Source organism: Mobula birostris, chromosome 32, assembly GCF_030028105.1.
Source record: "Mobula birostris isolate sMobBir1 chromosome 32, sMobBir1.hap1, whole genome shotgun sequence".
NCBI classification, from domain to species: Eukaryota; Metazoa; Chordata; class Chondrichthyes; order Myliobatiformes; family Myliobatidae; genus Mobula; species Mobula birostris.
The window spans coordinates 15205849-15218545 of NC_092401.1; the positions used below are offsets into that span (position 1 = coordinate 15205849).

At 45.1% G+C, this 12697-nt stretch overlaps 1 protein-coding gene across 1 annotated transcript in view; it reads right to left on the reverse strand.

The window, feature by feature from the left end:
• The window catches only part of LOC140191067 (C-type lectin domain family 17, member A-like), a 67563-nt gene extending 55187 nt beyond the window's left edge, over positions 1-12376 (reverse strand). Inside the window, exons 1-2 of the mRNA XM_072248143.1 lie at positions 12271-12376; positions 11053-11172 (exon numbers count right to left, since the gene is read on the reverse strand). Coding sequence (XP_072104244.1) covers positions 11053-11172; positions 12271-12376 — 226 coding nt within the window. The remainder of the gene's footprint in view (positions 1-11052; positions 11173-12270) is intronic.
• Positions 12377-12697: the final 321 nt, after the last annotated feature.

A 12697-nucleotide genomic window follows, 5' to 3' on the forward strand; every position in this document is an offset into this window, starting at 1 on the left:
TTGGATATCAATCGGACATTTGATGTCGAAGGCTTCACGGGCGTTCCGACTTTCCAGAGGCCCAATCAGCGGCGGGTGCACAGTACCGCGAATTCAATAAAAATACAGAACGGACAAGCGGGGCGGCCATTCTTCGTAGTAGGTCAACGCTGAGAGTAGGAGCGTCAGTCTTTGAGTCAAGAGGCTTAGGGAATGAAGCAGGTTAGAAAACTTAGTTTTTGTTACCTATTGTACAGTGCGGGCAGGATAGCAGATATGGCAGCAGAATGTTCCACCTGTAGGATGTGGGAATTCATAGAACCTGATAGTCTCCCGGATGACTACACCTGCGGGATGTTCAGTCAAGACCAGCTTACGAAGGGCCGCATTAAGGTGCTGGAGCTGCAGGTGGATGAACTTAGGATCATCCAGAAGGCGGAACAATTCATAAATACAATTGTTGAGCAGGTGGTTACACACGGAGTGAAGAATTCAGAATCAGAATCAAAATCAGATTTATCATCACCGGCATGTGACGTGAAATTTGTTAACTGGGCAGCAGCCGTTCAAAGCAATACAAAAAAACTGGCAGAGAGAATATAATAATAATAAAATAAAACATAATCATAACTAAACAAGAAAACCAATTACGTATAGAGAATAGATTTTTTAAAATGTACAAAAACAGAATTACTGTATACTAAATAAGTGAGGTAGTGTCCGAAGCTTCAATGTACATTTTGGAATCGGATGGCAGAGGGAAAGAAACTGTTCCTGAATCACTGCGTGTGTGCCTTCAGGCTTCTCTATCTCCTATCTGATGACAACATGGAGAAAAGGGCATGCCCTGGGTGCTGGAGGTCTTTAATAACGGACGCTGCCTTTCTGAGGCACCGCTCCGTAAAGATGTCCAGGGTACTTTGTAGGCTAGTGCCCAAGATGGAGCTGACTAGCTTTACAATCTTCTGCAGTTTCTTTCGATCCTGTGCAGTAGCCCCTTCATACCAGACGGTGATGCACCCTGTCAGAAAGCTGTCCACGGTACAAATATATTAGTTTTTGAGTATACTTGTTGAGATGACAAATCCCTTCAAACTTCTAATAAAGCATAGCCGCTGTCTTGCCTTCTTTATGATTACATCCATATGTTGAGACCAGGTTAGATCCTCAGACGCCTTGATACCTAGCAACTTGAAGATCACTCTCTCCACTTCTGACCCGCCTGAAGGATTGGTATGCGTTCCTTCGTCTTACCCTTCCCGAAGCTCACAATCAGATCTTTCGTATCACTGATGTTGAGTGCCAGGTTGTTGCTGCGGCATCATTCCACTCGCTCGCATATCTCACTCCTGTACGCACTCTCGTGCCTACCTGAGATTCTACCAACAATGGAATAGATGAGTAAACACCGAGAGAGGTACAGGGAGAATGAAGTCAGTGCCGGGTTGCGTTGTGGCTATTCCCATCAGCAAGGTATACCCCTCTGGATACTGCTGAGTGAGATGCCCTATCTGGGCAAGGCATACTAATAGCCCTGTGGTCAGCTTTGAGCGTCAGAAAGGGAGAGTGAAGTCAGATGGAGCATTAGTCATTGGGAAATCAACAGTTACGTGGACAGTTTGGAGATTCTATGGCCGCAAAAGAGAAACCAGAGTAGTCTCCCGGGTGCTAGGCTCCAGGATGTCTCTAAGCGGTTGCAGACTATTCTTGTAGGGGTGGTAAGCAGCCAGAGGTCAACACCCGGGATGCAAAAGGGAGGCATTACTAATCAGGTATAGCATCACGGCTGCCGTAAAGGAGAGTGCCATGGAGTGATTGCCTATTGAGTCATTGTGGGTGGAACCCAGAAACAGTAAGGGGGCAAATACACTATCCGGCGTTTTTATAGCCTCCCAAGAGTAACAGAAACATCAAGGAACAAATAGGAGGCAGATTCCGGAAAGGTGCAATAATAAATTTACTGGAATGTTACCTGGGTTTCATCTCCTAAGTTGCAGAGAACGGTTGAACAAGTTGGGTCTATATTCTTTGGAGCGTAGAACTTTGAGGGGGTACTTGATAGAGGTATGTAAAATTATGAGGGGGATAAATAGAGTTGACGTGGATAGGCTTTTTTACCATTGAGAGTGGGGGAGATTCAAACAAGAGGACATGAGTTGAGAGTGAAAGGGCAAAAGTTTAGGGGTAACATGAGGGTAAACTTCTCTACTCAGAGAGTGGTAGATGTGTGGAACGAGTTTCATGCAGAAGTGGCTGAGCAGGTTCGATGTTGTCATTTACAGTTAAATTGGATAGCTATATAGACAAGAAATGATTGGAGGGTTATGGGCTGAGTGCAGGTCGGTAGGACTAGGTGAGATTAAGAGTTCGGCACGCACTAGAAACGCCGAGATGGCCTGTTTGCGTGCTGTAATTTTTATATGGTTATATGGTTATAACAGTGTTGTTGTGCTGGAAAATTTTAACTTTCCTAATATTGACTGGCTTCGCCTCAGAACAATGAATTTAGCTGAGATGGAGTTTGTTAGATATGTTCAGAAATGTTTCCTGACCGAATAGATGAGATGGTGTACTTGATCTGATCATGGGAAATGAACCTGGTCAGGTGTCATTTCTCTGGGTGGGAGAGCATTTTTGACGTAGTGATCACAATTCCATTTCCTTTACCGTGGCGCTGGAGAGTGATAGGAGCAGATAAAATGGAAAAGTATTGTTTTGGGATATGGGCAGGAACTTGGGAACTGGCCAAAGTTGACTGGAAAGGGACACTGGCGGGAGAGACAGCAGAGCAGCAGTGGCTGGAGTTTATGCGAGAAATGAAGAAGGTGCAAGACAGGTATATTCCAAAGAAGAAGCAATTGTCGAGTGGAAAAAGGATGCAACCGTGGTTGACAAGAGAAGTCAAAGCCAAAGTTAAAGCAAAGGAGAGGGCATACAAAGAAGCAAAAATTAGTGGGAAGACAGAGGATTGGGAAGTTCTTAAAACCTTACAAAAGGAAACCAAGAAGGTCATTAAGAGGGAAAAGATTAACTATGAAAGGAAGCTAGCAAATAATATCAAAGAGGATACTAAAAGCTTTTTCATGTATATAAAGAGTAAAAGACAGGTGAGAGTAGATATAGGACTGATAGAAAATGATGCTGGAGAAATTGCAATGGAAGATAAGGAGATGGAAGAGGAACTGAACGAGTATTTTGCATCAGTCTTCACTCAGGAAGACATCAGCAATATACAGGACGCTCAAGGGTGGCAGGGAAGAGAAGTGTGCGCAGTCACAATTACGACAGAGAAAGTACTCAGGAAGCTGAATAGTCTAAAGTTAGATAAATCTCCTGGACTAGATGGAATGCACCCGCGTGTTCTGAAGGAAGTAGCTGTGGAGATTGCAGAGGCATTAGCGATGATCTTTCAAAAGTCGAAAGATTCTGGCATGGTTTCGGAGGACTGGAAGATTGCAAATGTCACTCCGCTATTTAAGAAGGGGGCAAGGAAGAAAAAAGGGAATTATGGACCTGTTAGCTTGAAATCGGTGGTTGGGAAGTTGTTGGAGTCGATTGTCAAGGACGAGGTTACAGAGTACCTGGAGGCATATGACAAGATGGGCAGAACTCAGCATGGATTCCTTAAACGAAAATTCTGCCTGACAAACCTATCAAATTTTTTTGAGGAAATTACCAGTAGGCTAGACAAGGGAGATGCAGTGGATGTTGTATATTTGCATTTTCAGAAGGCATTTGAGAAGGTGCCACACAGGAGGCTACTTAACAAGATAAGAGCCCATGGAATTACGGGAAAGTTACATACGTGAATAGAGCGTTGGCTGATTGGCAGGAAACCAAGAGTGGGAATAAAGGGATCCGATTCTGGTTGGCTGCTAGTTACCAGTAGTATTCCACAGGGGTCCGTGTTGGGGCCGCTTCTTTTTACATTGTACATCAACGATTTGGATTATGGAATTGATGGCTTTGTGGCTAAGTTTGCTGACGATACGAAGGCAGGTGGAGGGGCCGGTAGTGCTGAGGAAAAGGAGAGTCTGCAGACAGAATTGGATAGATTGGAAGAATGGGCAGAGAGGTGGCAAATGAAGTATAATGTTGGAAAGTGTATGGTTATGCACTTTGGTAGAAAAAATAAACGGGCAGACTATTATTTAAATGGGGAAAGAATCCAAAGTTCGGAGATGCAACGGGACTTGGGAGTCCTCGTACAGGATACACTTAAAGTTAACCTCCAGGTAGAGTCAGTAGTTAAGAAGGCGAATGCAATGTTGGCGTTCATTTCTAGAGGAATAGCGTATAGGAGCAGGGACGTGATGTTGAGGCTCTATAAGTCGCTGGTGAGACCTCACTTGGAGTACTGTGGGCAGTTTTGGTCTCCTTATTTAGGAAAGGATGTACTGACGTTGGAGAGGGTACAGAAAAGATTCACTAGAATGTTTCCAGGAACGAGAGGGTTAACATATGAGGAACGTTAGTCCGCTCTTGGACTGTATTCCTTGGAGTTTAGAAGAATTTGGGGAGACCTCACAGAAACACTTCGAATGTTGAAAAGCGTGGACAGAGTGGATGTGGCAAAGTTGTTTCCCATGATGGGGGAGTCTAGTACGAGAGGGCATGACTTAAGGATTGAAGGGCGCCCATTCAGAACAGAAATGTGAAGAAATGTTTTTAGTCAGAGGGTGGTGAATCTATGGGATTTGTTCCCACGGGCAGCAGTGTAGGCCAAGTAATTGGGTGTATTTAAGGCAGAGATTGATAGGTATCTAAGTAGCCAGGGCATCAAAGGTTATGGTGAGAAGGCGGGGGAGTGGGACTAAATGGGAGAATGGATCAGCTCATGATAAAATGGCGGCGCAGACTCGATGAGCCGAATGGCCGACTTCCGCTCCTTTGTCTTGTCTTATAAACTGGGAGCAGATGTTCTCAGGGAAATGCACGGAAGAAATATGGCAAATGTTCCATTGAAGCAGGGTCGGATAAAAGAACCATTGCGTACAAATGGAGTACAAAATCTAGTTAAGAAGAAAAGAAAAGCTGACAAAAAAGGTTCAAAAAAATTAGGTTTTGTTATGAATTCCAGAAAATCTCCATGTTGCCAGTAAGGAGCTCAGGAATGGAATTAGGAGAGCCTGAAGCAGCCAACACAAGGCCTTGGCAAGTACGATTACGGAGAACTGCAGGACATTATACAAGTATGTGAAGAGCAAAAGGGTGAGCAGTGTAAGAATAGGACTAAAATGGAGTAAATGTGTGGAAACCTGTACGTGGAGGCAGAAGACATAGCAGAGGTACATAATTAATATTTTGCTTCAGTATTGACCAGTGAAAAGGACTTTCGCAGTTGCGTGGATGGCTTACAGCGGACTGAACCTCTTGAGTGCATAGACATTAAGAAAGTGGATGTGCTGGAGCTTCTGAAAGCTATTAATTTGGATAAATTCCGAGGACCGGACGAATTATGCACCAGGCTGCTGTGCGACCGCCAGAGGAGATTACTGAGCCTCTGCCAATTATGTTTACATTATCAGTAGGGATAGGAGAATTACCAGAGGACTAGAACGTTGCAAATGTTCCCTTGATCAAGAAACGGTGTAGAGATAACTCAGGAACTTATAGACCAGTGAGTCTTACTTCAGTGGTGTGCATGTTCTTGGAGAAGATCCCGAGAAGCAGGAATAATGAGCATTTATAGGGATTCAATCTGATTAGGCATAGTTAGCATGGTTTCGTCAAGTGAAAGTCATGACTTTCCAAACTGATTAAATTCTTTGAAGATGTAACAAAACACATTGATAATGGTAGAGCAATAGGTGTGGTATGTACGGATTTCAGTAAGACATATGTTAAAGTTTCCCATGCAGGGTCATTCAAAAAATAATGAGGCAAGTGACCTTGCTTTCTGAATCCAGAATTTCCTGTCCCACAGATGGCAAAGGATGGTTGTAGATGGTTCGTATTTTGTACGGGTGATGGTGATGTCATAGTGTGGGGCGTTGGGAACGGACCCAAATGCAAGTCACAGACACTGGCGTACTACGAACTGGACTAGGAGAGTCAAGAAGGCAACGGAACTCGGCAGGAAACGGAATCTGGACATGGCACAGGCCCTGGACGAGACAAGCATACTGGGCTTGGGCCAGGACCTGACTAGGATAGCAGAACCAGGACATGGAACTTGGAGCTAGGAGCCTGGGCTTGGACTCCGGGCCAGAGACAGGACAAGGACCCGAAAGCTGGGTCTTGACTCGGGCTCGGACCTCGGATCCAGGCGAAGACATGGCGAGGTTTGGGTTCTTCCAGGTTCGGGTACTTCAAGGCTTGAGTATGGACTCCGAGCCAGAGACTGGGCAAGGACCCAGAACCTGGGACTTGACTCGGGCTCGGACTCCAGAACTAGCTGAGGACAAGACGTGGCTACAGGACGAGGAGAGGCAACAGGACTGGACATGAGACTCCAGGACAGGATAAGGGAACCCCAGAACAGGACAAGGGAACCCCAGCACCGGGCTGTGCAAAGCACTCCAGGGCTGGGCGAGAGACATGGATAAGACAAAAACACAAAGCCACGGCTTGGACAGGACAAGGTTTTGGATCGTGGCTACGATTGAACGAGACCCCTAAGCATCGACTTTGTCGATGGAGAGACAAGAACGCAGAGTCTTGGTCAAGGGAGAGACAGGAACATGGAACACGGAGCCAGGACCCCTCCTTGGAAACAGGACGTAGGGCCTGGACTCATACACAGAATTTAGAATACGAGGAGACGTTTTCAACACTAGGTAGCAGCAAACGGCCGGGCCTGCCTAGCGAAGGCGTGAATACAGATGGTTCCCAACACTAGGTAGCTGGAACCGGCTGGACCTACTTAGCGAAGGTGTAGATAGAGAGACAGATCAAAACAACGACAGAAAGCTCCTTATCTTGCTTCGGCGATGGAACTTGACGGCATTGCGGGCGAGGGTTACAGGCGAGGCAAGGCTTCAGGCAAAGCGAGGCTTGAGGCAAGGCAAGGCTTCCCGGAGGAAGGTGAAGGGAAGGGATACAGACAGGGATCTGGACAGCAACAATACAGAAGTCAGAGGCTGAAATTGAAGCTATTTATGATGCCAGCCCAATCGGGAATTAGCTGCCTCAACAGAATCTGAGGAAAACCGGAAAACCTGTGATAAGGAACATAGACCGGACCATGAACCGGAATGCCGATTCCACGGACCGAACCATGACAATGTCCCGCTCTATGGGAGCCTCCTGGCGACCCAAAAGGCTGGCCTAGACGATGGACGACAGGGGCTGGTCGGGAGGGGGTGCGGGGGCGGGGGGCTGGGTTCAACAGAAGATAACCCAGAATAGCAAGATTTAAACGACAGTGCCCGGGTCCAAGTCCGGCTGGGCTGTTCTGTCACAGTGGGGACGTTGGAAACGGACCCAAATGCAAGGCACAGACACTGACGTGCTAGGAACTGCACTAGGAGAGTCAATAGGCAAGAGAAGTCGGCAGGAAATGGACGCTGGAAATGACACAGGCCTTGGACGAGACAAGGATACAGGGCCTGGGCTAGGACTTGACTACGATAGCAGAACCAGGACATGGAACTTGGAAATAGGAACCTGGGCTTGGACTCCGAGCCGGAAACTGCATAAGGACCCAAAACCTGGGTCTTGAATCGGGTTCGGAACCCGGATCTAGGCGAAGACGTGACGAGGCTTGGGTTCTTCGAGGCTCTGGTACTTCTAGGCTTGGGTATGGACTCCGTGCCAGAGACTGGGCAAGGACCCAGAATCTGGGACCTGACTCAGACGCGGATTCCAGAACTAGGCGAAGACAAGACATGGCTACCGGACGAGGAGAGGCAATAGGACTGGGCATGGGACTCCTAGACAGGACGAGGGAGCCCCGGCACCGGGCTGGGCAAGGCTTCAGGCGAGGCAAATCGATGCACGGCTTGAGGCGAGGCAAGGCGAAGCTTGAGGCGAGGGAAGGCTTCAGGCGAGGTAGGGAAAGGCTTCAGGCCAGGCGAGGCTTCCAGGAGGAATGTGAAGGAAAGGGATACAGACAGGGTGTCTGAACAGCAACAATCAAGCAGGCAGAAGCTAAGTTTGAAGCTATCTATGAGGCCAGCACAAACGAGAATCAGCTGCCTCAACAGAAACTGGGGAATACCGGACAACCTGGAATAAGGAACATGGATCAGACCGTGAACTGGAATGCGGATTTCACGGACCGGACAATGACAGGTGGCAAATCTAGTTCACATTCATAGATCCTCCTTTCTGTTCACCTAATTAACGAATCCGATATCACTACAGCTTGTCTCTTCCCGCCACTTCCCTTCTCATTCACAGAGCCAGACTCAATGTGAGAGACAGGACGCTGTGATTTTCCACTGCAAGGTCAACATCCCTCCCCCCCCCCCCCCCGAACGGTATCCAATATGTTATGCCTGTAGCTGCGGGGCATGGCCACAGGGAACTCTGCACTGCCTTTGTAACCCCTTTCCCTTCTTGAATGTTACCCACTTTCCTGTGTCCTGCACTCTACATATTCTGTCTATCAGAATGTCTTATATGTCACTATATAGTCCTATATGTTAATGTAGCAAGGTAGGAAAGTTAAAAGGCATGGCTCTCCGGCTACTGAAACAGAGTTCCAAAGATTTAAAAACGTAAACACGAGGAATTCTGCAGATGCTGGAAATTAAAGCAACACACATCAAAGTTGCTGGTGAACGCAGCAGGCCAGGCAGCATCTCTAGGAAGAGGTACAGTCGACGTTTCAGGACCTGACGAAGGGTCTCGGCCCGAAACGTCGACTGCACCTCTTCCTACAGATGCTGCCTGACCTGCTGCGTTCACCAGCAACTTTGATGTGTGTTGCTCCAAAGATTTATTCTGGCTTCATTCTACCATTGTGATAGACAACTTGAACATATTTCATTTATTTCCACAACTATCCTTTAATATCGTTGTCTCTTGCGAGAGTAGTTCTTCCAGCGCCAGAGCTTCTACTTTTAACAGAACAGTCATCGCAATATGTGCCACTTTGAACAAGATTCCCCAGTCACATGTTCTTCCCTGGTTGCCTTTCGGTATTTTGATGTGAGCGTTATTTTTTTGTTGCCTGCCTAGACACTCGTATTACTCCATTAATCACTCCCTCTTTTCTAGCGCCATTTAAAAAAATATAACCACAGAATATACAGTGTATGCGCTCTTACCTATTCCTTTCTCACAATTCAGCAATCCAGGCAGTCCTACCACGATCATCACTGCTTCAGTCGGACGTCTTCCAACATAGCCTACTGCATTTTGAGTTCACACAGTGGTCTCCCTTCTGCAGGGAAACTATCTGTTAAATGTCTGCTTTGCCTAGCAGAGACATTCTTTGCGCATAAACAACCAGGGTTTCTTACTATCACTGCGTGCACTGCTATAATTTCTATTCTCACTTATCTGCCGCTGGCCTACATTACTGTCCTCACAATGCCTCAAACAAACAAGAGGAACAGAACGTCCTATTCCTCGTCTACTAGCAGCTATAGCCTTTCAGATTCAATGTCGAATTCAGCAATGTCTGAGAACTCACTTTCTCTGCCTTTATGTAATTGCGTATAACTCATTCATTTGTGATTTCGAGCCAATCTTCTGTCCATCGGTATAGGATACATCAGCTAGTTCTGACGTTCACGGGATTTTATGTCTTTTAGGTCTATTAGTAGTATCCACTGAAAGTCATTGACATAACGAGATAATATTCATTCCTCCGCAGCAAGCGTGTTTAATCCAGCACTCATGCTGGTGAACATATCTGTCGCTTTACAAATTTGCTGTCTATGGCTTTGCTGGTCCCGATCATTGTCTGTCTCTTTGTGTTTCTTCAGCAGAAATTGGACAGCACATCTTGAAATTCTCTCTGCCGCGAAGTTTACGCTTCGAAGAAAACTTGTTGATGCAGGATGACCACCTTTTTGTCTTGCCGCAATGGTGTAAGAATTGATTATCTGAAGGGTAAACTTTCACTTCTGCCACACCGTTTTGCTTTTCGTTTGGTTGTACTATTTTTTTGATTCCTTCTACACCAGTTTCTGTTTCGGTTAATGAGTTTACTTCATGCAACGCATCATGTTAGCACATGATTGTTATCCTTCTTCAAACGTGTACTGTGCTAGATACCGACAAATCTGGAGCCTTAAGCATTATGTTACTTACTTTAAGGAAATACAAAAAAAAAGTCTCTGTAGATTTCAATTGTTTTTGGAAAACGGATGTCTGAAAATCTAAAATCTATCCTTTTCTATTGATACTACAGAGCAGAATAAAAAAAACCTAAAACAAAATTTATATTAAATGTCACGAGAGCCTAGAGTTTGCGCAGTAACGCATATAGATAGATAGACAGACAGGCAGACATTTAGAGAGAGGGAGAGATGCAGGATGTGGGGGCTATGTATCAGCACTCACATATCGTGAGGTCACGATGTTTTTGAACTTTCCCTACGTTGCCTGTGTGGGGCCTCCAGCTCTGCAACTTCGGGGAATTTGTCAGACCACTTCCCTGTTTTCAGGTGATGTTTCCTCTTCTATTTCTCGGGATTTGTTCACCACATTAGGCTTTAGACATACTCTAACTGCACACTACGAAAACAGCATGGGGGAAGAGTAGGGGCCGTGGGGGTGATCTTGCAAGTCATGAATTCTCTCACGATTTTCGGCTTCAACAAACGCAGCTCTTCCATATTATTTCGATCGATTGAGCCTATAACTACTGGAATGGCAATGACATTATATCAGTCGTCTTCTGCTGAAAGAAAAACCGCAAATAAAAGTGTAAAAAGATGCGCAAATAAATGATCGTTGAAAAAAAAAAAGTTACTGATTGTTGTGTGGAACTTAATCCAAAGTCTCCCTTTACACATCAACCTCGGCTTATAACAACGTCGCTGCGTCTTACTAACTCCTGTAGTAATAGAAACCACTTTGTTCATATCTCCTGGATATTACGTGCATTTATATAGTTTTGATAATTCGCATTGTGGAATTAATGTAATAATTTTACTGCATCGTTGCGCAACTTACTCAGCATAACTGTGGTGACGATAGCCACAACGGACAGCAAGATGCAGGCACCCAGGAGGGTATAGATCACCATGAGAGAGAGATTTCTTCGGGCAGGCTGCACTGGCCGGACACTGCTCTCTGCAAAATTTAAGTGAAAATCATCACTGAGAGAAAGATGTGGAATTCAAATCTTTCCTGATTTGCATACGGGAAGAGCAGAAATCTGACCAAGCAACAACTAACTTCACACTATAAAATTCGTTTTCCTTTGTATGTTAGACATAAAATTCCACATGGAACAGAAGGGGGTGCACGTTCTGCATTTTTCTAGAGAAGTATGTTTTCAATTGTGGGAGAGTATAAACCCACGGGACGCAACCTTAAAATCTAAGGATTGCTTCAGAACAGAGAGGAGGAAAAATATCTTTACCTAGAGATGGTCCACCTGTGGAAGTACTTGTAACAGACAGCTGTGGAAGGCAATCCTTAGGTTTATTTAAATCGGGGTTTGATGAGCACTTGAACAGTTATGGCATCTGAGGTAACAAGAGGATGACATTGTGAGGGAAACTAAACTAACCATGATCGGATGGTGAAGCATATTCGATGGACCGATTGGCCTAATACCTCTTAAGTTCTGTTCCTGAAACATCTCAAAGTTCCTATAATCTTTCTACGAATAAAGCTTTCAGCCGGTAATCCTTGGGTTCACTGTTTCACCTTCACCGTATTTTATTAGGAGTAAAATTTTCAACTCTTCAATTTATCTTCTTATTCAGAATGTTGCAGAAGATGATAATGCTCCCCGGGCAGGGAATACATATACTGGAACCTTTGGGTAGTAACTGCATTCTCCTAGACTAACCTTATACAAAAATAAATGGCATTCTGCCCTCTCATATCATTCGCACTTCAGTGTGTCACTTCACTCAATTTCGCATTCAGCAGTCTTACCTCAATCTCTCCACATATCCTTGGTCATAAGAGAAGAACGCTTGACTTCTGGAGGATATCCATCCCCATTTCAGGTTATGTAAGTATCTACTGCCTCTGAAGCAAAATCATGTTTAATTTCTCTTCTACCATTTAAATCAGCTCAGCCTTTTTGACGGGTTCTGCTGACAACATATAATTTCGAATGCCCATTTTACTACCTTTATTTGATCTGAAAAAGTGGCTAAATTGTTGCTGAGTGACTTAGAAGTAACACGTGAAATAGGCGACATTAGCATTTACCTGGCTGTAAAGATTCTCCTTTGCCACCCACTCCTCCACTTTGGCATTCAGCAAGTTCTTTGGCACTCTGATAAGAATGTTCAAGCTCCATGACTTCAGCTGCCATGGTTTCTTGTCTTTGAGCAACTTGTGAGAAAAAAAAGGAAGAAAAATTCTTTACCACACTTCCTCTTACTGAGCGGCCAACACTGAATTTTGAAGACGGAACTCTAGCGTATGCAAACGGAATGGAGATAGCTGCACTTTAAGCATTGGCATTCGAAGCGTTAGTACCGATGTAAATCTGCTTTGCCTTTCATATAAAATCAATTGTTTATGTAAATAATGAACAACAGAGGTTTCAACATAGACTATTAGGGATCCCGACATGCCAGAGGCTTCCGGTAAGGGAATCGATTATCAGCCATCACTATCTGCTTCCCAACAC